The sequence below is a fragment of the Oncorhynchus keta genome, chromosome 1 (assembly GCF_023373465.1).
Source record: "Oncorhynchus keta strain PuntledgeMale-10-30-2019 chromosome 1, Oket_V2, whole genome shotgun sequence".
Classification (NCBI taxonomy): domain Eukaryota; kingdom Metazoa; phylum Chordata; class Actinopteri; order Salmoniformes; family Salmonidae; genus Oncorhynchus; species Oncorhynchus keta.
The window spans coordinates 48,664,043-48,689,138 of record NC_068421.1 but is presented as its reverse complement, the minus strand read 5'-3'; the positions used below and the strand labels follow the sequence as shown (position 1 = coordinate 48,689,138).

Below are 25,096 nucleotides of genomic sequence, written 5' to 3'. Positions count from 1 at the left end.
GACAAAAAAAAAAGCAAATGGGTCCATAAAACAATTTTAATGTGAGACAAAAATAAAACACTTATAATTAAGAACAATCCCATTTAAAGAGCTAAAAAACAAACAAGTCCCCATTATTTGGGGACAGATAAATGATCATGTGAGACAGAATCTGAGTCCACTGTCCCTAGTAAAGAACGGGAAAGCGGCTGGGATACCTAGTCAGTTGAATGCATTCAACTGAAATGTGTCAAGAAAACATGGTAAAAATTAAGCTAAACAACAAATAGACAGGGGAATCCAAGCCGTTGAACTGCACTGGTAAAATTGAGCGTAGCCTATTCACTTAGACATGTACATAAATACATTATATAGGCACATATGCCTTGTAATATCGACCAATAGTTAGTATCATACAAGTTGTTGTTTTTTACAAAAAGCTAGTCATAAGTTAAGATAATTACTCAAATTAACTTGTTGGTTTTTGTCAATAAATCTTCCCTTAACATAGACACGATAAAAAATATCTAAAAAACAAAGTGGGAATACAGTGTATCAGTCAGTATTTCCTGTGGGTGTTGTATTTTCCAAAAGGATCCAGTAGTGAGCTTTTGAGATTGTAAGGACAGAATCCAATGGATAGCCTTTTATGGCCATTTAGACAGGTGAAACGAAAGGGCTCAGGTCTAGTTCTGAGAAGAAAAGATGAAACCATCTCTACATGTCCTGATAGAACAATATATTTTTTCTTATGTGCCTATAAAAAGAAAAGAGAAACTTAGTCATCATGGGAGGACTGTGGTTCTCAAAAGTTCACATGCACATCAAGGTGACAATAGCTAACTGTCTTGGTTGCCCAGATATCACTCATTTTATCAGCAAGGTAGCAGGTCGCAAAAATGAAAATGGGGGATAATTGTTCCTAATCAAGGACATGGTACAATACCATACACTTTATACAAAATGTCAGATACTGTATTGGACACAATCCTGGGGTGTATTCCTTAGTGGACACCGTAGCAAAAATCTTTTGTTATTGGACAAGTGCAGATTAATCTCTTGCCATTTTAGCTGTTTGGTTCCTAGCAAATACACCCCTGCTTATCAGTAGTACAAACCTTCTCTGGGGTTAATTTCCCCAATGCTATCCCTCATTAGCTTAGTGAGCAAATGTCGCATTAGTGCAGATGGCCACAAGGCTTTAGTAGCCATGCTTAATACAGCTGGGTTCTATAAGTATAATGGCAAACATGACCATCTACATATACATTTTGACATGCAGTAGTCCTGTGTGAAATGACCTAATTTCTGTCATCACAAGGCAATACATAATAAATTAATATCATTTTATTGCATGAGCATAAATAGGTTTAGCTGTCCATGTCAGTACATTAGCCACCATATTAAGATAATGGTATGTTGTTGGAAACATAGCTATTCCTATTAGTCAGTGCACATGCGTCTGTACCAAATCCTAGAGTGGGCGTGTAAATATGTGTAGGACTGAGTCGAATGCTGGACACCTTAGATATCGAGATGCCCCGTGGGCTGGTTAAAAATGCAGTCTGCCGTTCCTATATCCATTCCAGATAACACCAAATCCAAGATTGGAACGGAGGAAAAAAAACAGAAGAAAAAAAGAAAACCGCAGCTAGCTCATCAAGGTTTCAGATTTCTCCAATGAAGGTTCTGGTGGTAGTTAAAACAAATTAAAAATGAAACAAAAAACAGGTATGGGGACAGAAGGAACAAGACAAACATCAAGAGACCAAATCCCTCCTACCTCCGTCAGCAAAAAATTCCACCACTTTCATTCAATGAGAAATCCAATGGGTGCTGCTGTTCTTTCTGACAGCATTCGACCAGATGCTCAGGAGAAGCCGGGACAAAGAGATGGACAGAGAGCGAGCAAGGCAGGAGTCCTCACTGACAATAACAGTCTTTAGGTCTCCGTTCCTTGAGGTCTGGTTCCTTTGAGGCAATGACAACTTTTTGTGAGGGACTCTTGGCAATGAAGAGAAGCAACCAGCAGGGTGAAAATGCTTTGAATTTCAGTGTTACTGGGAAATATACACAAGCATGAACAGGGGTTGTTTGAGGGAAGATTGTGAAGCGGTGTCCGTCTGCTCTATGGCCTGGCACTGTGTGGCTAAGTGTCTCTTAAATGTGTCAGAAGCAGAGACAGGCTGGGGACAGGAGAGGTGGCGCGTCCTCCTCTAGGAATCCAGAGCTGTAAATCCAAAGAGAGCTATGTGAGTGAAATCACCTTAAGTGTTAATTAATACGACATCAAATCTAACAGAGAAACAACAGGTGAAACGCTAATATTTTAGTAGTCTTATAGGAGTGGGAACAGCTCTTATTTCAGACTGTTCTATCAACAACTTTGCATCCAGTATTAAGACTTTCAACATTATCCACAGTTTACCACACCAATCCCTTGCTGAGGACTGTTTGACCTCTGACATTTGGATGGCCTACTAAATCAGGGCCCAGTAACCTTCTGTGTGGAGCTTACACTTATCTAACCCTCCAAGTATCAACTTGACTTTATGCTTTATGCTTAATATATAATATAATGTCTTAAGCCATTTACGTTGTTTTTATTCTTATCTTATATTTTTTTATTGTTGCATTGTCAAGAAGGAACCTGCAAGTAAGCATTTAGTTGGAGTGTATCCTGTACATACAACTAGTAAAAACTTGAAAGCTGAACATTAAATATAAGGGAAATACCTAGTTAGTTGTGCAGCTGAATGCATTCAACTGAAATGTGTCTTCCGCATTTAACCCAACCCCTCTGAATCAGGGAGGTGCAGAGGGCTGCCTTAATTGACATCCATGTCTTCGGCGCCCAGGGAACAGTTGGTTAACTGCCTTGCTCATGGGGTAGAACGACAGATTTTTAACTTGTCAGCTCTGGGATTTGATCCAGCCATTGTGCACATGCTTGGCGATATGATGGGGCGAATGGCCAATTGAGGCTCGCTATAGCTTCCAGCCCGTGCCGAATTGGCTGTTGATACCCATCAATACCTAGCATGCTGTCAGCTTGCTGCTCAAAAAAAAAACTCCCAGTGTCGATGACCAACCGTTGGTGAATCAAGCATTTTATCGGCATCAATGGATTTAACTGGTGAGAGCTCCTGATTTGTCACCATGGGAAATGCCCTGCCATTATAAGATTTCTGAGTACCCCCATTTATCTTACCGTCTTGCGGCGAGTCTACGTTGATGTCCTCCGTTTCGTCTCTCATCTCTTCGTCCTCGTCCACTTCTTCCGCCAATTCGTTAGCTATGAGTTGCCTGGCCATCCTGATGTTGAGGCCCTCGTTGTAATGCATCTTCCTCATCATTTGAAACTGCTTCTTTTTCGCTGAGGGGGAGATAGTGAGTATGAGTGAGAGAGAGAAAGCTAGAGAAAGACAGAGAGAAGACGGAGGAGGGTATGTGGTGCAGAGGGAGGCTAGGAGAGCCACAACTCAGACGTGTAAACATCACGATTCCTCCGTGTGGAGGAAATAGAGCGATAGAGCTACATTAGGGGAGGCTCAGAGAGCGTTCAAAAGCTAAAAGGGGGGTTTCAGATTAAAGAGAAGGGAGAGAGTTAACACGCTCATCCTCAAATGGTGCTTCAAGGACGAATACGTCAAACTATTTTTATGAGGAATCTGGCTGAACAGTTCCAGTAGAATCTAATCTACTTTCAAGGACATGGTTCAGAAATGAAAAACTGTTAAAAAATATATATATTAATAATAATAATTGCTTTCCAATTCAAGGGCATATAGCATCAAACTACTACACAGAGATTTTCAAAGCGGACTTGAAGACGCACACAGTGCTGTAAGAGGCAGGCAAGGCCTATTTTTTTAGTAAACAATTACTACTAGACATCAAGGTCACTGCAATCAATTCCCCAGTTTGTTCCAAGCACACATTTTATCCAACTAATTTTAAAGTAAAGTTATGTCTGATCAAAACTAAAAGCAACACCATTCAGGTAGAATTCTAAACCAACTCCATTCTGGTGCTTGCAGCATAAATAAAATATGGGTCTGTGCATATTTACTGAGAGTTGGTCAACTGGAAAAAGGATTGAAGCAAAGGGTCTGTCCTGCGTGCTAGCCTGTAAGGGAATAACTACTTCAAATTCAGGTCACTCATGCTTTTACAAATCTTTAAAAAAATGATCTAATATTAAATACATTTTATATAAGTTGATGGCCCATCTAACGCTAATGAATAGTGTGGGTGAGTGCTTTTTACCAGGTCTCATACCCTATACACACACAAAAGTATGTGGACACCCCTTCAAATTAGAGGATTTATCCATTTCAGCCACACTCGTTGCTGACAGATGTATAAAATCAAGCACACAGCCATGCAATCTCCATAGCAAAAACATTGGCAGTAGAATGGTTTTATAGGATGCCACCTTCCCAACAAGTCAGTTTGTCAAATTTCTGCCCTGCTAGAGCTGACCCAGTCAACTGAAGTTATTGTGAAGTGGAAACATTTGGAGCAACAGCTCAGCTGCGAAGTGGTAGGCCACACAAGCTCACAAAACAACTGCCAAGTGCTGAAGCGCATAAAAATTCTATCTGTCCTCAGTTGCAACACCCACTACTGAGTTCAAAACTGCCTCTGGAAGCAACGTCAGAACTGTTCTTCAGGAGCTTCATGAAATGGGTTTCCATGGCTGAGCAGCCACACACAAACCTAAGATCACCATGCACAATGCCAAGCATCGGCTGGAGAGGTAAAGCTCGCCGCCATTGGACTCTGGAGCAGTGGAAACGCGTGCTCTGTAGTTATGAAACACGCTTCACCATCTGGCAGTCAGTCAGGGTTTGGCGGATGCCAGAAGAACGCTGCCTGCCCAAATGCATAGTCCCAACTGTAAAGTTTGGTGAAGGGAAATGTTAACGCTACAGCATACAATGACATTCTAGACAATTCTGTGTTTCCAACTTTGTGGCAACAGTTTGAGGAAGGTCTTTTCCTGTTTCAGCATGACAATGCCCCCATGCACAAAGCGAGGTCCATACAAAAATAGTTTGTCGAGATCGATGTGGTAGAACTTGACTAGTCTGCACAGATCCCTGACCTCAACCCCATCGAACACCTTTGGGATGAATTGGAAGACTGCGAGCCAGGCCTAATCGCCCAACATCAGTGCCCAACCTCACTAATGCTCATGGCTGAATGGAAGCAAGTCCCTGCAGCAATGTTCCAACATCTAGTGTAAACCCTTCCCAGAAGAGTGGAGGCTATTATAGCAGCAAAGAGGGGAGCAACTCCATATTAATGCCCATGATTTTGTAATGAGATGTTCGATGAGCAGTTGTCCACATACTTTTGGTAATGTAGTGTATACAAGGTTGCTATTAAAGGTGCAAAAAAGCACCATATTTGCAATGTTCTATGGTATTGAATGTTCTATTAAAGTTATGACGTGTCTGTCTGGACACCTAGTAAAGCACTATAACCTACATGGTGATGACATCGACATCAACGTACCACACACACACACACACGTTTCAGTATTTTGGGAGAATTTATATTTTCGGCTCTTGCTTTTCCCTGTACTGCAGAGATAAAAATGTGGGAAAGGGCAGAGGGAGACGTGTGGGTCTGGAGCCAAAATGGACCAGAGTCAACTGGAACAGTCTCCGGGAGTGAGCTCCGTTTGGACCATTGGCCGTGCTCGTGGCCACTGAGCTGTGAGAATTCATTATTAGAGCACACAGGGCTTTACATGACAACACATGATGTCAGGGAAATGTCAGGGCCAGACACCCAATGGGAATAGAGACATGGTGGGGATGAGAGGAAGTCGACAAAGAGGGGGAAGAGGGAGACAGCCCACCTTGATCCTCTGGGGTTAGTTCATCTTCCTCTTCTTCACTACTCTCCTCCTCCTCTCTCATGAAGCGCGGTTCCTTTCCCTCTGCTGCTGCCAATCTGGGGGGGAAGAGAGGAGAGAGAAAGTGAACCGAGCGAAGGAGCAATAGAAAGTGAGTGATTCAGTTTACATCTCTACTGTAAACTCAACTGGTTCGAAGGTCAACAGAGGGCTCCTTAGAGTGAAATTCCATCTTGGCCTATACTCAATGTTAACGGCGGGAGATCAAATGCCCTTGACCTCAAATAGTTCAAATCCAGATAATATACAAAGAGTACATTCTGTTATACAGTATATCCAAGCCATAAACCATAGTGAGAGTCCCCACCTTCAGTCTCATAAGGCCCAGATCACTGCATAACTTCCCTCCTCCTATAGCAGGGGTGGGAAACATAGGCATTCAATCTGACCCGGGGGAGGTTTGAGTAAAAAAAACTAGATAGAAAATGTAGAAATTATAATGGACCTATAAGTTTAAAAATAACTGCCCTTTCTCTGGTGGGAAAATTGCTTTTGACAAACAAATTGTCCAGAAAATCTCTCGGCCCTCCACTTAAATTTGAAATTCTGATGTGGCCCTCGATAAGTGTCAGAACCTTCCAAACCTTTGAGGAAGAATATCCTCCTCTCTCCCAGACCTATCCAGTCAGTGATGTTGACTTACTTCGAGGCCAGGTCGTCCACGTTGGGCACGTTGCCCTCTGAGTCGCTGTGCGCCCCTTCGTCCTCCACCATCCTGAGGAAGAGGGAGAGAGAAAAAAAGAGAACGAGTGAGGTAAAGTGAGAGGGGGAGGGAGAGAAGGACAGAACAGTGTCACAGGGGTGACCTATGCAGCGGCCTTGGCAGATTGCAAGGGGGGCTCATAACCCAGACAGGGCTAGGGCCCTATGAAACCTTAATATTTTCACCCAAATTCCATTTTTCTGAATTCTGTGATTTCCAAGTTACACTAATTTTATTATCAGAAAGAGTGTCTAATAATGTGAATTAATAAAAAGTCAACCATTTAATAAGATATAAGAGTACATTTGTAATGAAGCAACACAACATTGCACTATTTTTTAATCAAGGCAAGTGTTTCATTATAAATTAAATCTATAGTATGTTGACAGAATTTGCAAAACAGCTTATCGCCTGACTCATAATAGTCCCTTGGGTATTGCTCTGCTCTGAATTTTGGGGTTAGGGTAAAAAAATAAAAAAATAAAGAGGACTTGGCCCTCTCAGACAGCCTCTTCGACATGTTTCTCAAAGTGACAGCCAAGTTGTGAGGAAAGGTATGGGTCCCACGCACGACCGACCCCCTCTCAAAATACCCCAATCGAAAACAGAATTATTTATTTTGGCCTACTTCTGTGTAATTTTACAATTATGAAATCATTTAGGTTCCTACAATAATTACGACTACACATACATACCATACATACATCTTTCAGACAAAATATGGACAAATCTGCAATATTCCATGTTTTACAGTTGATTCCATTTTTATTACCAAATTCTGCGATTCCATCCGCGTTTTCCACATCACGGAAAACCTCTGAGAAGTAGCCTCTATTTACTATTTTACACCTGGGGTTGCTATATATTTACTTATACCCATTTTATAAAGAGAGACTCACCAAAATTGAAAAAAGTAATCCAGGCATTTATAAATCAAATTCAGTCTTACTTTATCAAATGCCTTTTTTTAAATCCGCTATAAATTTTATTTTTTATTTAACCTTAATTTAACTAGGCAAGTCAGTTAATAACACATTCTTATTTTCAATGACGGCCTAGGAACAGTGGGTTAACTGCCTGTTCAGGGGCAGAACGACAGATTTGTACCTTGTCAGCTCAGGGATTCGAACATGCAACCTTTCGGTTCCTAGTCCAACGCCAGGCCTGGCTTTTTAGATGTTTTGTTCTATATTATCTCCAATGTATCGTCCATGTAAAAAAAACTTCCAATCAGGATGAACAATAACTGGTAAAAACATTTTTAATTCTGAGTGCTATGCAGCTTGTATTTTTCACTAGCCAATACTCCCGGTCGGTATTCAAGAGCATGTTGTGTCTTCACCGATAGTGGGCACAACACTAAAACCTCAGATGCTGTAAAATAGAGTCGAAGCTACAACATATGAGAATCCAGAGACAAATCAGAGAAATATTACTGAATGTGAGTGCATTATTTACCTTCAGAGGTGAATGTATCAAACCAGTTGCCATGATAAGTGTTTTGTTGTTGTGCACTATCCTCAAACAATAGCAGTCTTTTTTTGTTGTAACAGCTACTGTAAATTGGACAATAACTATAATTTCAGATTTCTGCCCACATACGACATGTCTATGTCCCGGGAATTGGCTGTTTACAACGTCATTCTAGTCACATTATCGCAATTTGAGCAACAGCTGCCCTGGTTTAGGGACACTGAGCCGTAGAGCTAAAAAAAATAAATGTCCATTTGTTTTATTAGAAAACATTTTAACTGTTTATCTTTTCCAGTGATGAGGACAAAGATTTCTCATGGTATAGTGGTATATGAAAAACGGGTGAACACCTTTATCTCTTGAATGGTTTTGGCATTCAGGTCCAAAAAGTAACCTTGAGTACTTCTACAATGGGCAAATATTTATGGAAGGTTTCGTTCAAAGGGGTGCTGTCAAAAAGTGATTGAATTCAAATGGATTTACCCTCTAACATGAATCCAAAACACTTTTCGGCACAGTTCTATCTTTTCCCAATACTGGGAAGCAATTTTTGCAGTCTCTGGATAACTATGTCCTTACCTGTTCATGAGAATGAATGGAGCAACTCACCTGTTGTAGGGTGTGCTAGGCTCATCGATCTTCATCATCCCGTAGTCCTTGTCTGCCGGGTGGTACGTTGCCAGTATGTTCATCTCGTCCCATTTCTGTGACTTCTTCCTGAAAGAGGAGAGCGCAGGGTGGCATTTAAAACCAACCTAAGATATTACACTGGAGACCTGTCACATTTAATATAGTGCCCCAGTTCTCACTCCCATTGTGTATTTTGGAAACAAACAAACATGGCAATTAAATAAAAAGGGTCTTATTCTCTGCAATTTAATTAGTAATTGTTCGGAAATTTACGATGGCCTTGTACAGAGGTGGTTCACATCACCTTCAGGATAATTCTGAGGGTGACTGAATGAGTGGGTTTGTGGAGGAAGTGCTTTTCCTTCAGGTGCGAATGAGGTCAGGAGACTAGTATATTCTGACACTGAACTCAAGGTACATTTTTGGGGAAAGGACAAGAAGAAGTTGTGGCCCTAGGAGAAGGTAGAAGTTGGCACTACCCGAACATACAGGGTCAGACGTTTAATTCCCTTAATGGTTAAGGTTAGGACTAAGCAACTATGGGTAGTGTATTCTGACCCTAGATCTGTGGTTAAAGGTAACTTCTTTCTCAAGTGTGCACCTAGCTGTCCTGCTAAGGAATGTACTTTCCGAGGTACAAATTGTAGGCTCTCTGGGATTCTGGTTGGAGTCCTCTTTATCATCACAGTCTGGACTCGGAGACTGTGCCAAATACAGCCGTTAAACTGTCTCTGCTGGCGCTCCCCTCTTCTGTCATGAAGCAGCCTCACGGGCATGTTTATGGAGGGAGAGGCCTTCCATCATGAGAGAGAGAAAGGCAGGGGGGAGAGGGCAATAATTCTACTACCTGCTGCAGTAATCCTGTAGAGCTTCCCCTAGCTGCTAACTCACATGCGCACACAGGTTCTCAATAAGTCAGGCGCACAGCAGGCAGTTTGACTGTGTCGATGGCACTGGGGACATGCCCTGTCCTGCTGTGTCTCAGACTAACATGTCAAATCATTGGATATGGAACATATGCATACTGCTCAGTTAGGCTATTGTACCTCAGCAAGCCTGACTCTAAAAAGGGGATACCTAGTCAGTTGTACAACAACGCATTCAACTGAAATGTGTCTTCCGCATTTAACCCAACCCCTCTGAATCAGAGGTGCTGGGGCCTGCTATAATCAACATTCACGTCTTCGGCGCCCGGGGAACAGTGGGTTAACTGCCTTGCTCAGGGGCAGAGCGACAGATTTTTTTACCTTGTCAGCTCGGTGATTCAATCCAGCAACCTTTCGGTTACTAGTCCAACACTCTAACCACTAGGCTAAGCAATGTTTCATAATATGTAGGCCTATATCCCATGGGATGCATGACAGGAAAAACACTTTCACTACACAATAGATTGTCAGACTTATCAGATCTATATCTGGGCGATTACAGCAGTATGGGTGTTACATTTGCACTCAAAATCACAACTTTGACATACAAAATAGAAACAAAACGTTTGATGTGTATTGTACCACTTGGGGGGAGTGTATACCCCAAAAAGGGGACTTCTACATATGGGCATGTTGGAGAAATAAAGCTTAAATGGACAGATGTTATGGATGTTTCATGACATGTGCAAGCTTTTTGGGGGAAACTGAACATGTGACTCGTTTCAGGAAAACAGGCATATGTTGTGCGTCATTGCTTCACAGGAGCACCATTTGAACGTAAACTTTTTTAAATTTTGTATCTAAATGCATTTTTAGGCAGAAATGCCTTCTGGAAAATGTGAACATGTGCCTTAACCTGTTGATCCTACCCTCTACTTTTTGTGTTGAGTTGTGATTAATTATTTTGCTAGACGTATATAGATGTAGCTGGTAAATTCGCTCTGGCTAGCTACTCCGATTTCAGAGCCCTCTCGTCTGTGTGCCGTAGCGCAGAATAACTAACGAATTTACAAATGCTCAACACCCATTGAATATGGCCAGTGTCAGTAAACGTTGCCAAAAAAAAGGGTCATTAAAAATTGTTGCCAGCAGCACAGTTGCAGTCACCAACACTCTGGATAACATAAAAACAGCCTAACCAGCTCTGCTAGGGCGAGTAAAATGGTCAGCGTGAGCTGTTCTCTCATTTGTGTCTGGATGTAGCTATCAAGTTAGCCAATGTTAGCTTGGGTGCTTGACTGTTGTTAGGTCAGAGCGCTCGGATACATTTACATTTACGTCATTTAACAGACGCTCTTATCCAGAGCGACTTACAAATTAAACACACATAAAGAACGTAGTCAACCAACACAAAAACAATATTCACATTCAATCTACAGATTGTCTGGCAGTGCCGGTAGCTGGTTTTTAGACCCTATGTATTCCAAGTGGGAATATAGGATCTATATAATTATGTAAAACCTTGCATTGATTTCTGAAAAACTAACACGCAAGGGTCTAAGAATCTCCCTGTGAAAACTAATGGAATATACACACCCTTTAGTTTTCCATTTACAATGTATTTACAAGCCAAGAACTTATGAAACAGCATTTGATTAACAGTATGAAACAATAATATCATAATATCAAACTTAAAAACATGTAATGTACATGTAAAAAAAAAGAAAGAAGATAAAGTCATTTTAAACATACCCCTCATGTCAAAAGCTGTTGTAACCTTTGTCATAATTTGTTCAGCTAAATTCCAAATGAATTTGTTCGCTACGGCTGTTAGCTCTAAAGTAAATCTTTGATTGTCTGGCATGGTGAACTGACAGCATACCAGCCCTGAAAAATTATTAGCTACCCTGCTTAAAAGTAAATGTTTGATTGTCTGGCATGGTGAACTGACAGCATACCAACCCTGAAAAATTATTAGCTACCCTGCTTAAAAGTAAATCTTTGATTGTCTGGCATGGTGAACTGACAGCATACCAGTCTTGATTAAATAATTAGCTGCACTGCTACCTGTGCACATACAAAACAATATTTAGATTTACATGTTGACATTTGTTTACATTTTTTACATCTAGGCCTGTACACTTTTCAACATTTACATATTTGACCCATTCACCCCAGAAACACTAAACACTACCTCAAGGGCCATGAAAAATAAGGCAAAAATAACATATTCCATTGAACAAAACTCTATAAACAACTGGTCATCTTTACAAAATGTAAACATTTCTTATAAACATCAGCAAAATCTTTCCTCACATTCCAACATCTTTATAGCATTTCCCAATCACAATCCTCCCCTTGCTGAATAAATAGGAAATTAACAAAACTAGGGTTTAAGAGAAGGAATTTGTTTCCGAAAGCAGACATAACAGAAGACCTGGAGAGACACCTCCCCTCACCAACACACACACACACATACAGCTCTACCCTGTGTGACCTCTTTGTTATCTCCATAATGAGATGGTATGTGTCAATTATTGCTGATTGGTACATTTACCCCTGAGATTGTAAACACAAACATATAGTGCAATGTCGAAGACATCAGTTTAGCACCCGTTTCGTCATCCCTGTGGAATTAGGTAGCCTAGGCCCTATACATAAGTGTCAGGGGGATAAGACAGATAACCTACGTTTCAGCCAGAGCATCCAGTGTGCACTTCGAGAGCGAAACACTCTGAATTTACAAACAATCTGACAACGCTCTGATTTTACAAAACGCCCAGAGCACACTCTGGCATTCCAGATTAAAAATGTACGAACACAACCGTAGTATAAACCAGCCTTTAGTCTTGGAATCTTTGGTTGTTTAGTACATAGCCTCACATGTAAAGCCTTAAAGAGATTGGTGGGGCTAAAGCTTAGGAGGGTGTGAACGAAGCTGAATGGGTGTAGACAAAGAAGAGCTCTCCAGTAGGTACCAAAACATTCAAGGGCCATTTTCTCAAACATTTACATGTAACAAATATGAAATACGAAACAATTGTGAAATTGAATTAAACAATGTATGTTGATGCAAATATGATGTACAATATTAAATGATGTTTCTATATGATAACCTAATATATTTAATATGCCATAAAAAAAACAAGTTTAAGTTTCACAAATTCATTTTAATTAGCTTAATCATTATGACACACCTTACTATTGTCATTGGTTGCACTAATTGCACTGTTTGTCTTCATAACCTGGTTCAAGTAATCATGACATTACCCTGGGAAAGGCACAGTGATGTCGAAACATTGGTATATACACCCATTCAATTGATGGGAGTTCATACATGATGTGAAACTTTATTTTGATATTTCATTTAACTATCTATCATAAGCAGGGTTCCAGACCGCGACCATTTAGTCACATTTTGCAACCCTTTAACTTGGCTATGCGATTTACATGTTTTACCCGTTGCACATGTGCAAGCTGCACATTCTACCTGGTCAATTCCGAGCCCATTGGGGAATTCCAGCAATGTGACAACTAATAAAAAAAATACAACAGGCACAGCTCAAAAACCACATGGAATCTGGCAAAAATTACTTTATCACTCTTTGAGGACAACTCATAGAAGACAGCCAGCTACATTTAAGTGTTGCATTTTCATTGAAGCTGGTCGCCAATGCAGTAAGTGTAATTCACTAGAGGTCGCCGTCGACCGATTATGATTTTTTCAACGCCGATACCGATTACTGGAGGACCCCCCCCAAAAAAGCAGATACCGATTAATCGGCCGATTGTTTATATATATATATTGACAACAATACTGAATGAACACTTATTTTAACTTAATATAATACATCAATAAAATAAATGTACTCTCAAATAAATAATGAAACCTGTTCAACTTGGTTTAAATAATGCAAAAACAAAGTGTTGGAGAATAAAGTAAAAGTGCAATATGTGCCAGGTAAAAAAGCTAACGTTTAAGTTCCTTGCTCAGAACATATGAAAGCTGGTGGTTCCTTTTAACACGAGTCTTCAATATTCCCAGGTAAGACATTTTAGGTTGTAGTTATTATAGGACTCTCTCTCTATGCCATGTGTATTTCATATACCTTTGACTATTGGATGTTCTTATAGGCACTATAGTATTCAGCCTAATCTCAGGAGTTGATAGGCTTGAAGTCAAACAGTGCAATGCTTGAAGCACAGCGAAGAGCTGCTGGCAAATGCAGGAAAGAGCTGTTTGAATGAATGCTTACAAGCCTACAGCTGCCATCCACCGCTCAGTAAGAACGCTCTATCAAATATCATCTCGTTTAGTCATTGTCAATTTAGCACAAGGTTCATTAGGCTGTAACAACGAAAAAACAGCATTCAGCATGAATTTTCGTAGTGTGACCTGATAACTATTATGAACATTTTGCCAAAAACGATTGTGAACACAAATATGTAACTGATACTAGTGGGGGGATAACACATTGAAAAATTATTTTGTTTCGGTGTAGGGTGGGTCAGATTTAGACTGTCATCTTGTCTTCAGGAGACTATTTTAAATCAGGTCTTTCACAATAGCTGATAGGCCTAGTCATCAGAACAATTCCCATCTCCTACAATGGGCAAAAAAATATATATTGACTATATATTGACTAATGCATCTTACCTCAAATATCCTGTCGTCATTTTAGCATTGTGCACAAGCTGCTACGCATAAATGCCTTGTCTAAGATGATAGCCACGTTTTGTAAATCAGCCTCAACCACCTATAGATTGATATTAATTTGATTATTCTTGAATGTGGGGTAATTTGCCACATTAACATATTCAAACCACCAGTAGTTGATAAAAACAGATCAGGGGTTGGTGGCCAAAACTCTTGAAGAACCACCTATAGGCAGAATTTTCTACAGTCTTAATTTATAGGGATAGTTCACCCAAATAAAGTACATATTTACAACCATTAATATTACCATATTCTAACCAAAGAAACGATGTAATTCAATGTCCCCCATTGAACATACTCCAAATGTCATGCCCAAATAGTAAACACAAACAAGTCGTCGAGTTTTGAGTGTGTATAGACGGGTTTGTTGTTTAACAACAATACCAACCCATGCTCAACTATGGGGCAAAACAGACAGGGTTGGCTTAGATTGTTGACATGTATACTATATTTAATCTACAATGTTTATTGAAAACAAATACATTTGCACAATGAGCACTTGTCTCAAATACATAGTTACGGTTTTAAGTAAGAGATTTTTTTTTAAATGTTTTAAATCAAGAACAAGTTTTTTTTTTTTAACTAGCTGAGTCAAACCACCTACGATTCCCCACATGGCAGCTTCTTGTCATTGTTGCTAGCTATCTGGCCATCAAGAAACACAACACATGGGCTTCTGCACCATTGAAGCGTGCGCATCGTTTGTGACATTGTCAGCTAACCCATCTATTCAACTTTAAAATAATCCTGCTGACCTGTGGTTTTAAAAATATGGAATATTCCACCCTGGACATAAACCATGTGAAAATCTGCTTTAAAAACAGTTTAATAACCGGTCGCTCTAGAAAGAGCTCCTGCAGCAGCCCATTCATTCGACTCCCCCATTCTAAATAGGGACGTAGTTTTTGGCTGGTAAAATGGCTGTGCCAAATGCCAACTCAACTGCAGGTCAACCAGCCCATTCACCAACCTTTAACAAGTTGCCTGATGACACGGACACATTTACACTTGTTTACAGGTCAGAAGCCGGATAAGATTTTAGATACTTTAGCCTTTTCTCAGCTGATAAGCAGACATAGTTAGCAACAAGCACAATCTAACGTATTGGGCAATATAACTAGTAAATTGGTTAGCAAATATTAACTGGCACGGTAACGTTAGCGAACTAACGTTATAAACAGCCATAGAAAGAACGAGACGAGGAAATCAGAAAAGCAAGCATGACAACTTACTAGCTAATTATGTGCAACCCCTGGAACATTGCTGACGACGTTAACAAGTGTGTCGTTTTTAGTCAGGGCAGCACCCAAGCCTAACAAACTGGAATAGCTAACTTAGCTAGCCTTAGATACCTAGCCTGACTGTCCGTGTCAAGACTGTAAGCTAGCTAACTGACTATATACTCACTGTGGGTCATCCTCCAGAAGTCCAAGCGCCGCTTGTTCTGAAGTCTCAACTGGTACTTCTTCGGACGGGCCCACTTTGATGCCTGTCCCGCTGTTCTTGTTCTTCAGAATACCTTTCACCAGCCGGGAAGCTGCCATTCCACATGCACTAGGTCACTGGCGTGGTTGTTAATGTTTAAACCTGTCTGGTACGCGCAGCACCTCTATTTAGTCAACTTTGCTTTTATGATTCAAAAAGCAGAACCCGACAAAAGCTGCAACTCCGCCTGCACTTCAAACTCCTGGTTAACTTGTAAACACACGCTATAGCTGTGATAGCTGAAACTACTGGCATGTCCCAGACGCCGCCGGTGCGCATTTTTGTCTGTGTGTGGCCACTGGCTGAAAAAATATATATATATATATATATATATATATATATTTTTTTTTTAAAGCATCTGTCGCCGAAACTTCTTATTTTGTAATCATCGCGAGAATATGGGGAAATACACTACAGTATCAAAGTTCATGGATATTCAGATAAGACCCCGTCTCGACCCCGCCATAACAATGGGAGTCCTTGTCCACAAAGCGGCACCGCGGGCTGTCTCGCTCCCGCCTATCCTTTCTTTGGATTGGTGCATACATCTCATTATTGTAATACATTTTTGAATATTTGATTAGGGTTGTCAACCTCCTCACCTCCTATGTCATGAATAGACAACTCCGATATAAAGTGTTTTTTTCTCAAAATTGTCGGGATGTCACGTGCACTACGTTTTATAGGCTCATCACAATGAGACTAAGACAATTTGCAAATTCTAAAATCAATGTCATATATATATATTTATACTGTAATGACCTGACTAGATCATAAAGGAACAATTGTTCAGACAGAGGATTGAGTTTACGAATTGACGGTTTATTAAACCAACTTTACACAGGCAACTGTTTGGCCTTCGCCCACGCCAAATAAATTAAAGATAATCCACAAGCCAATCGTGACCTTCTCTTGTGCAGCCCAGACGTAAGAGAGAGAACAAAGGCTATAAACCTTGTCTTAACTTCCAATGCTCCATCCCCCTGCCCAACCCCCCTCTACGCCACTCCGCCAACCGCCAGGATGCCCGGCATCAGAACATTCCAGGCATTCCCGTGATTGGCAGATAGCAGGTTGATTGGCATGTCGGACCCTGCGAACACTGGGTACGAAGTACAACACAACCACCTACTAACCTAACACATAACACACAGCTGTCTGTGCGGGTCGCTACAATACATATAAATATTTAAAAAATATTGTGCAAACAGGACGCACTGTTTGCACAATTGGTGGCTGACTCTCTATATATATAGAGTGGGGCAAAAAAGTATTTAGTCAGCCACCAATTGTGCAAGTTCTCCCACTTAAAAAGATGAGAGGCCTGTAATTTTCATCATAGGTACACTTCAACTATGACAGACAAAATGAGAGAGAAAAATTCCAGAAAATTACATTGTAGGATTTTTAATGAATTTATTTGCAAATTATGGTGGAAAATAAGTATTTGGTCAATAAAAGTTTATCTCAATACTTTGTTATATACCCTTTGTTGGCAATGACAGAGGTCAAACGTTTTCTGTAAGTGTTCACAAGGTTTTCACACACTGTTGCTGGTCTTTTGGCCCATTCCTCCATGCAGATCTCCTCTAGAGCAGTGATGTTTTGGGGCTGTTGCTGGGCAACATGGACTTTCAACTACCTCCAAAGATTTTCTATGGGGTTGAGATCTGGAGACTGGCTTGGCCACTCCAGGACCTTGAAATGCTTCTTACGAAGCCACTCCTTCGTTGCCCGGGCGGTGTGTTTGGGATCATTGTCGTGCTGAAAGACCCAGCCACGTTTCATCTTCAATGCCCTTGCTGTACCAAATATTAAGTTCTGCTTGTCTGATGTATCAAATACTTATGTTGTGCAATAAAATGCAAATTAATTACTTAAAAATCACACAATGTGATTTTCTGGATTTTTGTTTTAGATTCTCTCTCACAGTTGAAGTGTACCTATGATAAAAAATGACAGACCTCAACATGCTGTAGGAAAAACTGCAAAATTGTCAGTGTATCAAATACTTGTTCTCCCCACTGTATATAATGGTATTATAGTATTTATAGTATTTTTATCATTACTTTATTAACGAATGCATAAAGATATTGATGAAGAAGCCACATTTTCCTCAGGATCCATCCCAGTAGGTATTCTGTGGAACCATTCGTTTTTTTGGTGCAGCCCTTTGTCCAGCTCTGTAACAATTCTCGTTGGTGGAAGGAGAGGAGGACCAAAATGCAGCGTGGTAAGTGTTCGTCATATTTTAATTGAAAAAAATGAACACTACACAAAATAACAACGAAGAGAAAACGAAACAGTTCTGCCAGGTGAACAGACACTAAACAGAAATTAAACACCCACAACCAAAATGAGGAAAACAGGCTACCTAAGTATGATTCTCAATCAGAGACCACGAACGATACCTGCCTCTGATTGAGAACCATACTAAGCCAAACACATAGAAATATAGACATAGAAAAATAACATAGACTACCCACCTCAACTCACGCCCTGATCAACCTAACACAAAGACATAAAAATGGAACTAAGGTCAGAACATGACAGTACCCACCCCCAAAGGTGCGGACTCCGGCCGCAAAACCTGACCGATAGGGGAGGATCTGGATGGGCGTCTGTCCGCGGTGGCGGCTCTGGCACTCCACCATAGTCTTTGCCCGCTTAAGTGCCGCCTTTGGAGCGGCGACCCTCGCCGCCGACCTCGGACTGGGGACCCTTGCAGCGGGCGCTGCCGGACAGGCGGGAGACTCCGGAAGCGCCGTAGTGAAGGGCGACTCCGGAAGCGCCGTAGTGAAGGGCGACTCCGGCAGCGCCGTAGTGAAGGGCGGCTCTGGCAGCTCCTGACTGAAGGGGGGCTCTTGCAGCTCCTGACTGTCGGGAGGCTCTGGCAGCTCAGGACAGACGGGTGGCTCTGGCAGCTCAGGACAAACGGACGGCTCTGGCAGCTCAGGACAGACGGGCAGCTCTGGCAGCTCAGGACAGACGGGCGGCTCTGGCAGCTCAGGACAGACGGGCGGCTCTGGCAGCTTAGGACAGACGGGCGAAACTGGAGGGAGGAGACGGATAGACAGCCTGGTGCGTGGGGTTGCCACAGGACCCACCAGGCTGGGGAGACCTACAGGTGGCCTGGTGCGTGGAGGAGGCACCGGATGGACCGGGCTGTGAGGGACCACTGGAGCTCTGGTGCGCAGCCTTGGCACCACTCCTCCAGGCTGGATGACCACTTTAGCCCGGATCATCCAGAGTGCAGGCACAGCTTGAACCGAGCTCAATGCCCACATTCGCCCGCACGGGCGGAGCGTAGACATAGGACGCACTGCACCTTCCCAGCGCCCCGGAGACAGCATGCAGAGCCGGCGCAGGATACCCTGGATCCAAACGGCGTACTGGAGACCAGACACGCTCAGCTGGCAGAACACGCCCTGGCTGGATGCCCACTCTCCAATGGCACTTGCGGGCTATGAGCGCTCCTCCACATAACACGGTGCCTGACCAGTACAACCGCTGCCTTCGGTAAGCACGAGGAGTGGGCTCAGGTCTCCAACCTGACTCTGCCAAACTCCCCATGTGCTCCCCCCAAAAGTTTTTTTGGGGCTGCCTCTCGTGCCTGTCACGTTGCTGTGCTACCTCCTCATATCGCCGCCGCTCAGCTTTCACTGCCTCCAGTTCTTCCTTGAGGAGGCGATATTCCCCAGCTTGTGCCCAGGGTCCCTTGCCCTTCAAACGCTTCTCCCAAGTCCAGGAGTCCAGAACCCTCTGCTCCAGGTTACCACGCTTGGTCCTTTTTTGGTGGGTGTTTCTGTAGCGATTCTCGTTGGTGGAAGGAGAGGAGGACCAAAATGCAGCGTAAATATTGTCCCGCTCTGTGAATAAAAAATGTAAAAATGGTGCCGTCTTTATCGACATAACCTGAAAGGCCGCTCAGCAAGGAAGAAGCCACTGCTCCAAAACCGCCATAAAAAGGCCAGACTATGGTTTGCAACTGCACATGGGGACAAAGATCGTACTTTTTGGAGAAATGTCCTCTGGTTTGATGAAACAAAAATAGAACTGTTTGGCCATAATGACCATCATTATGTTTGGAGGAAAAATGGGGAGGCTTGCAAGCCGAAGAACTCCATCGCAACCGTGAAGTACGGGGGTGGCAGCATCATGTTGTGGGGGTGCTTTGCTGCAGGAGGGACTGGTGCACTTCACAAAATAGATGGCATCATGAGGAGGACAATCATGTGGATATATTGAAGCAACATCTCAAGACATCAGTTAGGAAGTTAAAGCTTGGTCACAAATGGGTCTTCCAAATGGACAATGACCCCAGGTATACTTCCAAAGTGGCAAAATGGCTTAAGGACAAGAAAGTCAAGTTATTGGAGTGACCATTACAAAGCCCTGACCTCAATCCTATAGAACATTTGTGGGCAGAACTGAAAAAGCGTGTGCGAGCAAGGAGGCCTTACAAACCTGACTCAGTTACAGCAGCTCTGTCAGGAGGAATGGGCCAAAATTCACCCAACTTATTGTGGGAAGCTTGTGGAAGGCTACCCAAGTCGTTTGATCCAAGTTAAACAATTTAAAGGCAATGCTACCAAATACTAATTGAGTTTATGTATCTTCTGACCCACTGGGAATGTGATGAAAGAAATAAAAGATGAAATAAATCATTCTCTCTACTATTATTCGGACATTTCACATTCTTCAAATGAAGTGGTGATCCAAACTGACCTTAGACAGGGAATTGTTATTAGAATTAAATGTCAGGAATTGTGAAAAACTGAGTTTAAATGTATTTGTATGTAAACTTCCGACCTCAAATGTAGGTCTTCTGGAATATAGGGCCCAGGGAACATAGGTTGAGGGATTATAGCGCCCAGGGAACATAGGGCTGAGGAATATCCTCTCCTTCCATTCTATAGGTAACTGCCAAAATAAAGAAAACACTTGAGTAAATGAGGGATACAAAGTATATTGAAAGCATGCAGTGCTTCCACACAGGAAGTTCCAGACACTTGAAGAATCTATGCCAAGGCAGCTTGTGGTGGTCCAATACCCTATTAAGACTCTTTATGTTGGTATTTTATTTATTTTGGCAGTTACCTGTAGCAGCAGGCTACACAAAGAATGGAAGAGTTGGATAGGTGAAAAGGGAATATAACGTTAACGGATAAAGTCTGGAATAACTCAATTTCATGTGTACAACATCTAAAGAACTGCATCACTATACTGAGAGCTTTGCCGTTTCAAAAATACGTATTTGGTTGTAGGATTACAAGTTTGGATCTGGCAAGAATAAACTGATCCTTGATCTGTGCCTATGGGCAATTTCTACCTAGTGCCCCTATTACCAAAGAAGAGATAATGTTTGCAATTGAGAATCTGCAAAATGGTACGGCCCCAGGATGTCAATTTTTTTTTTTAAAGGGTCAGATCCTTGACGCTAGAAACAAATCAGAGGTCCGTGCTATATGAGTTTGTGATCTCCCCCATCTTGTGGCTCAAGCTTGTAACAACATTTTCAAATTCATATCACTGTTGTGCTGTATTGAGCTTTACTCTATCAAATTGAACCGGGTGCTAACTACTCTGGGCGCCAAGATTAAATTGTAAAAAACTGGAAAAAATAAAATGAAACATGAAAAAAAAAACGAAAACAAATGAATATGTATTTCAAGGAGCCCATAGGGTATACGGCCTCTTTTACAACTATTGTTCAGCGAACACCAGACTGAGTTAAAAGCAGTTACATGGGGAAAGGTCTTATGACTCTATGGGTGTTGGGTACAAGGACAATGCTGCATTGGACCACATTCCAGCTCTATCCCTGGGCAACCATACCCAACTATAGACTTCTACTCTAGTCAACCAGCAAGTGAGAGAGACAGACAGAAGGTCTGGCATTGACTCTTTCAATGATGGGATGTGAACGTAAGGAGTAAAGCACAGAGCAGGGAGTCTAACATAGAGGCATAATAATGAAAGAGGGGTGTTAAAAGTGTAATTCGCTACATGCTAACTATAGTTTTGTTACAATTTACAGTTTGAACTAAAAATATAAACAAAAGCCCATGATGGTTAAATTTGCACTTTGTTATGTAACCACTCTCATCTGTTTGAAAACCTTTCACAGATCTTTGTGTAACAGAGTAAGTTCTGTTCCCGAACTGACCTGGTATCGAACCCGGGACCCTCTGCAAAACAATACTTCATACTCACAAAGCAGTCTTCTTACTAAGCAATTGCTCTACCATAACCATGGTCTTGGTTGAGCAAGGGCAACGTTGCTTCAAGTCTCAAGGTTGACTTTGACAGCAAGTGAAGCAGATAGTATGGTAAGGTCACTGTCTAAAGCAATAACCAGTACACTATTTGTAGTTGTATTTATTAAGCATCCCTATTAGCTGTTGCCAAGACAGCAGCTACTCTTCCTGGGGTCCAGCAACATTAAGGCAGTTATGTGCCATTTTAAATATTACATGACATTACATTTCATAACACTTTTCACAACACATTACGTGTGTTCCCTCAGGCCACTACTCTACTACCACATATTGACAATACAAAATCCATGTGTACGTGTGTGTAGAGTGCGTGTCTTATCATGTGTATGTGAGGGCATGCAAGAACCCTTTTCACAGAGGGTTCTACCTGGAACCCTAATGGCTTTGTCAAAGGGTTCTTCCATGGGCAAGCTGAATAACTCTTTGGAACCCTTTTTTCTAAGAGTGTACAATTCATGTGACTTAACAAATTGAATCAATTATGGGGTGAATGATTGATCAAATACACCTTTCTCATTCATTAGCGGCCATTTACAAGGATTTATATGTATATCTGTCTGTTGTAATGTGGCTAGAGTTATATGCCTGGCTGGTATCTTTAGTAGGCAGCGGATGGCACTGCCAGGGGTGATGCCCATGTCGGTCAGGGTCCAGCTGTCCTGAGGGATGGCATCCGTTCCAGGAAGTGCCTCGCCTGCTTGTCATCTGACAGTTGTACATGGAAGTAATCTTGCCAGAGAAGGATGGAGTGTCCCGTACAATCAGAGAAAGAGGGCTCAATACTGATGGAATAGTAATGGAGGATGTCCCACACATACAGAGCCATTATGGAGGGTGTTCCACTCAGACACAGGTCAATGGATGGTGTGCCATACAGAGAGAGGAAAAGATTACACTGGTGTACAATAGTAAAATAGACAACTAAATCTACATAAACATCATTGATCATCATCATTTCAATCCCCATCACATGCCTCCTACTGTAAGTACTACTCACATAGGGCCCGATTCCGACTTAGGAAACTACGCCTTTCTTACGTACGCCTTTCATCCGTACTTCTCAGTAGTTGGTATTCAGACTTACCTTATGAAGGTGTGTAATGGGCTTTGCAGACGTGGTTCCCTTGTGTGAGCTGAATAAATGTAATTCAACCTTTGAAATCCCTTCCACTTTCTGGCCAACAGACTTTCTCGTGGAGTTTTCATTCAATAGGGTTTTCAGTACATTTATCTTAAGCCATCCCTCTAAATACGGTGTACCTCTAATTAGAATTTTGTTGACAGACTAGAAGACATCGAAAGAATGGGTTCAGAAAATAGAGATCAATGAAAAAAAGACATCTAAATATATGCATATTCTTCTCAGTTTCAACACCAACTGGTAGATTTAAAAATACTCTGATCTTGTAGATTATATATGCAAATTATAGGGTTAGGAAAGTAATTAAACAGGGTTGGAGAGCCTTTATGCACAAAATATATTGCTGAATAAAAAATACAGTGATTTGAGTGATTCTGAAAATTGCCGCATTCAGTTTGTTAACCCATTGTATTGTTGGAAATTAGTTTATAAAGAATTATGATAGGGAGAATATTGTACAATAATAGGCTATACACTCATCTATTGCCCGCACTAACCATGGAACTGTGTGATGACACAGCCAAGTATTGCGCCATGTGTCAGGTTCAAACTGTTAAGGCTTGGTCTGTGTTCCGCTCCATAACATTTTAATTTGCCTTTTAAAATGTTTTATATTATTAACTGTTACTAATGATCCTCAGCAACAACCACATGGCTGTGATGGCGTTAACAGAGGAAGCAATTGAAGGTAAACGAAAACATTTAATGAAATGTAATGATAATGTACAGTAGGTTCTATCAAATTAAGGGAAATAATAGTAAATTGGCAGTTGAATATGTTGTTATTAGGCCTATTGACTTCGGTACTGAAGTCGGTAGTGCTATTTAACATGATATAAATAGTCAACGGAGAAAGTCAGTCAGGGTAGCCTATAATTAAGACATTTGAGAGTGCCCATCCTTACAAGTTAAAAGGCCATACAATTTAAATTCAGCCTAATGGCACAGCATTTCATAAACTATACTGTGGTAAAGTTTACTGCAGTATATATGACTGGTTTCACATTTGTCTCCAGCAATTATAAGGTAAAATATATCTAAAACAAGTGTAATTTATATGTACAATTCATAGAAATACCCCCATTATCCATGCACTGTTGTTATGCCACAGATATATGGCATATCAAGAAGCTGATAAAACAGCATGATCATTACATAGGTGCACCGTGTGCTGGAGACAATAAAAGGCCACTCTAAAATGTGCATTTTTGTCACACAACACAACACAACACCAAACATCTCAAGTTCTGCGGGAGTGTGCAATTGGAATGCTGACTGCAGGAATGTCCCAGAGCTGTTGACCAAAACATTTTGTGTTCATTTCTCTACCATAAGACGCCTCAAACGTTGTTTTAGAGAATTTGGCAGTGCGTCCAACCGGCCTCACAACCGCAGACTACGTGTAACCACTCCAGCTCAGGACCTCCACATCTGGCTTCTTTGCCTGCGGGATTGTCTGAGACCAGTCACCCAGAAAGCTGATTAAACTGTGGGTTTGCACAACCAAATAATTTCTGTCTGAGTGATGCTCATCTGCCTGCTCGTTGTCCTCACCTACAGATCGGGTTCGTAACCAACTTCAGTGTGCACATGCTCACCTTGGATGGCCACTGGTACGCTGGAAAAGTGTGCTCTTCACACTTACTATACTCAACACTTGAGCATTTGTAGTGCTTACTGTATCATGTTGTAGGGATAGTAGTATGTAGTATAGTACTCTACAGTATACTACATAAATATTTAGTAAGAACTACACCGTTGAGGGGGATACTAAAGTGTGTTGTGTAATGGATACTACAGTAAACTACACAATTATATAGTAAGCACTACCTGATTGAGGATACTACAGTGTGTAGTATAGTATTCATTTACATTACATTTAAGTCATTTAG

The 25,096-nt window shown here is 41.5% G+C and overlaps 1 protein-coding gene across 1 annotated transcript; it reads right to left on the bottom strand.

The window, feature by feature from the left end:
* Window positions 1-22: 22 nt before the first annotated feature.
* LOC118386843 (protein phosphatase inhibitor 2-like) lies at window positions 23-16,072 on the bottom strand. Its single transcript, XM_035774753.1, has 6 exons — window positions 15,705-16,072; window positions 8,694-8,801; window positions 6,552-6,623; window positions 5,852-5,946; window positions 3,191-3,355; window positions 23-2,209 (listed from the first exon to the last, which is right to left on the bottom strand). The coding sequence occupies exons 1-6, from the start codon at window positions 15,839-15,841 to the stop codon at window positions 2,196-2,198; spliced, it is 591 nt and encodes a 196-aa protein (XP_035630646.1). The 5' UTR covers window positions 15,842-16,072; the 3' UTR covers window positions 23-2,195.
* Window positions 16,073-25,096: the final 9,024 nt, after the last annotated feature.